Source organism: Stylophora pistillata, chromosome 2, assembly GCF_964205215.1.
Source record: "Stylophora pistillata chromosome 2, jaStyPist1.2, whole genome shotgun sequence".
In the NCBI taxonomy this organism is placed as follows: domain Eukaryota; kingdom Metazoa; phylum Cnidaria; class Anthozoa; order Scleractinia; family Pocilloporidae; genus Stylophora; species Stylophora pistillata.
In genome coordinates, this window is record NC_142520.1 from 48,769,486 (window position 1) to 48,772,377 (window position 2,892).

At 37.8% G+C, this 2,892-nt stretch overlaps 1 protein-coding gene across 1 annotated transcript in view; it reads right to left on the reverse strand.

Moving 5' to 3' along the window:
- Positions 1-219: 219 nt before the first annotated feature.
- The window catches only part of LOC111346650 (uncharacterized), a 12,002-nt gene continuing 9,329 nt past the window's right edge, over positions 220-2,892 (reverse strand). Inside the window, exons 5-7 of the mRNA XM_088748058.1 lie at positions 2,554-2,676; positions 2,160-2,261; positions 220-1,805 (exon numbers count right to left, since the gene is read on the reverse strand). Of these exons, the coding sequence (XP_088604184.1) occupies positions 1,177-1,805; positions 2,160-2,261; positions 2,554-2,676 (854 nt within the window). The 3' untranslated portion in view covers positions 220-1,176. The remainder of the gene's footprint in view (positions 1,806-2,159; positions 2,262-2,553; positions 2,677-2,892) is intronic.

Below are 2,892 nucleotides of genomic sequence, written 5' to 3' on the forward strand. Positions count from 1 at the left end.
AGAGCAGCAGCCATTTCCATGTGCAATCCACCCAGAAGGTGAACCTCTCTTAGCAAAATAAAGCTCTTTAGAAGAGCGCGAAGGACGTTCGGCGAAGAAAACGGCCAAAACCTTGTGGCGTCCGTGGTAAGTGTCGTGGCGTGACACAAATGTTGCGCATGCGCAATGTCCCATCTTGTCGAGCCGAAATTTTCAAAATTTGAAACTTTAGACACGTATTTCAGTTTCCGCTCGGTGAATTTATTTTATTTTTTGCACGTTAACTTTGAACGGCTTTGTGCGTGTTTTACAAACATTCGAAAAAATTCTGTCAGAGGGAAAAAAATCAACGATGAATTCTAAAAAAGGCCTCTTTTCCTTAAACTCTCTGACAAAATTTTTTAAACTTAACAGTGAAGTAGACCAAGACAGTCAAAGGACGCATGCAAAATCTAAAATAAATTTACCGTCCAGTTTTTAAGAAAATTCAAGTCAAGTCTAATTTTGGACCCAGCATTGTAAGCCTGCAACGTTGCCATGGCAACGAAGTTTTCAATATAGATAGATAACAAACTTTAGACAGGGTGCGTTCTCACAGAGAACCTACTGGTACGCTGAACCATTGAAGGTTCAATTGATCAATGGCCTAGAATACTTGAACATAATAAGTAGACTATATCTAAATTTTTCAAATTGTTCAGTAGATACTATACGTCAAGGAAAAAGTTTTTATTCATCTGGTTATTCATTTTTTTTATGCCAATTTAACAAAACACGAATTATTTTATATAGCTTAAGAAATCTCTTGATGAAGTAACCGATGAACTGATTAAACATATCTTGCATATTTTATGTCTGATATCACTTAACAATCATCAATGAATACTTAACATTTCCTTGAGATCGATGAGTCGTAAGTCTGACATAAATTAATTTTACTGAAGTTGATTTTCTCGAAAAGTTCTAATAGTAATTAAATTGCTGCTTGTACAGATCATAGGATGTTTAAAGCGTTGCAGCGGGGGTGATGGTCAAGTTATTTTAACTTTGCTACGAGAGGGGAAAGATGCGCTATTACTAACCATTTTAAGATGTTCATCTAACTTGGATTAAAAAGTGACATTAAATGAATAATTTCATTCTCTATAAAGTTCTTTAGCTCTAAACTAAGTTTGAAAAATGAAGAGCTGATTATTTTTAACGGATCCATAAGTTCAACGAGTAGGACTGGGATGGAGCAGCTCTAGTAAGAGCATTATAACCAAAGTCATATTCAGTCTCGCTGGTTCCTAAGTCAACAAAAGAAGAAGAACCAGTTTCTGTGATTCCAATCCCATGATCTGCACGTGCACATCTACTTCCTCCTCCACCAATCATCATTACTGATCCATCACCACTACTCCAGTCACACCAGAAGCCGATCTTGTCTGCGCTTTGGATGTTTCCATTGCATTCAGCCTGTTGAAAGCCGTCTGTTGACTTGTACTGTCCGCCATATTGAACCGTACAACTTCCCAGACACCGATCACTGGCCCAGACTTTGCCATTTCTAAAGTCGCCATAACTTGTGATTTTCGATCGGAATGTTTGTCCACCCAAACAGTTACCCATGGTCTGTAAGAGAGGGGTGTGGCTGGGGTCGTCACTGCGCGTGATTTTTATTTTGCTACCGCTGACCGACCAAAAGGCTGTTGAGATCATATCTTTGTTCACTGAAGGGTCGTTTGTCTCTCCAGTGGCAATTTGCTGGTCATACCACCACTTACCATCATCACGCATCCAATTCTTGCCATCACTGTTTGAGAATCGAGCGATAAGAGTCCAGCCTGCAAAGAAAGAACATTTCCTATCTTTTCTGTTTCTAATAACAATGCATGGATAGTTTAATCTTATTTCTAAGTCTTTCTGGATGGCCATATCGAAAAGGATATTAATTTATTCTTTTTCTAGCTTTTAACAAGTTGTGCAATGGTTTCAACCTTCTTCTGTTTTTCTTGGCGTAATTATTAAAATAAATTAACCATGAGAAATTTTCTGGTGACCACAAAGGAAATATATTTATAAAAAATTAAATTATTAATTTGACAAAACTCGCAGGGAGGAAATAGCTATAGCTTAATTAGTTAACTGACTCTAAGTGGTGTGATTAACAGATTAAGAACAAATAGGGTTACTCATACATGTTTTCCCACTTTTACAAGAACAGTTGTAGGAACCATAAGTGTTCTGGCAATTGGCGTTAACGTCACAAGGCCAGAGGGATGCATTGCACTCGTCAATATCTGAAGGAAAATAGAAATTAACCTTTGGGTAAATTTACAAGAGAATTTGGAAATCAATGATAATAATAGGAAAGCGGTTAACAGCTGAAATTTTAGGCACTATCCGATTGGGGAGGAGAATTACAACGTCAGTTAAGTATGAAGCAGTCATGTAAATGTACACTAAATTTTGTTTCATCAGTTACACAATGTCCCCATTTGCATGGTTCACGCAAACGCAGACGTTGCTGTATGTCTTCTTCCAATGTTTTACATTCTTCTGACTAACAGATCAGCAACAAATAGGGTTTACCTGTACATGTTTTTCCATTCCCAATAAATCCGCTTTTACAGGAACAACTGTAGGAGCCGTTAGTGTTATGGTAGTCTGCATTAATGTCACAAGGCCGAATGGAAGTACTGCACTCGTCAATATCTGCAAGGGCAAAACGATATTAATTTTTGGCAAAATGAACAAAAGAGTTTGGAAGTATACGTTAACGACAGGAATGCGGTAAACAGCTAAGCTCTGAGTAATTTTCCAGTCGTGAAAGAGAAATATAATGTTAGAGAGCTAGAGCTTCGTAATGGCTGGTCGGTTGTGTTCATCTGGCTCTGTGATGATTTACCTCCTAACTTGTCTAATGGTGCT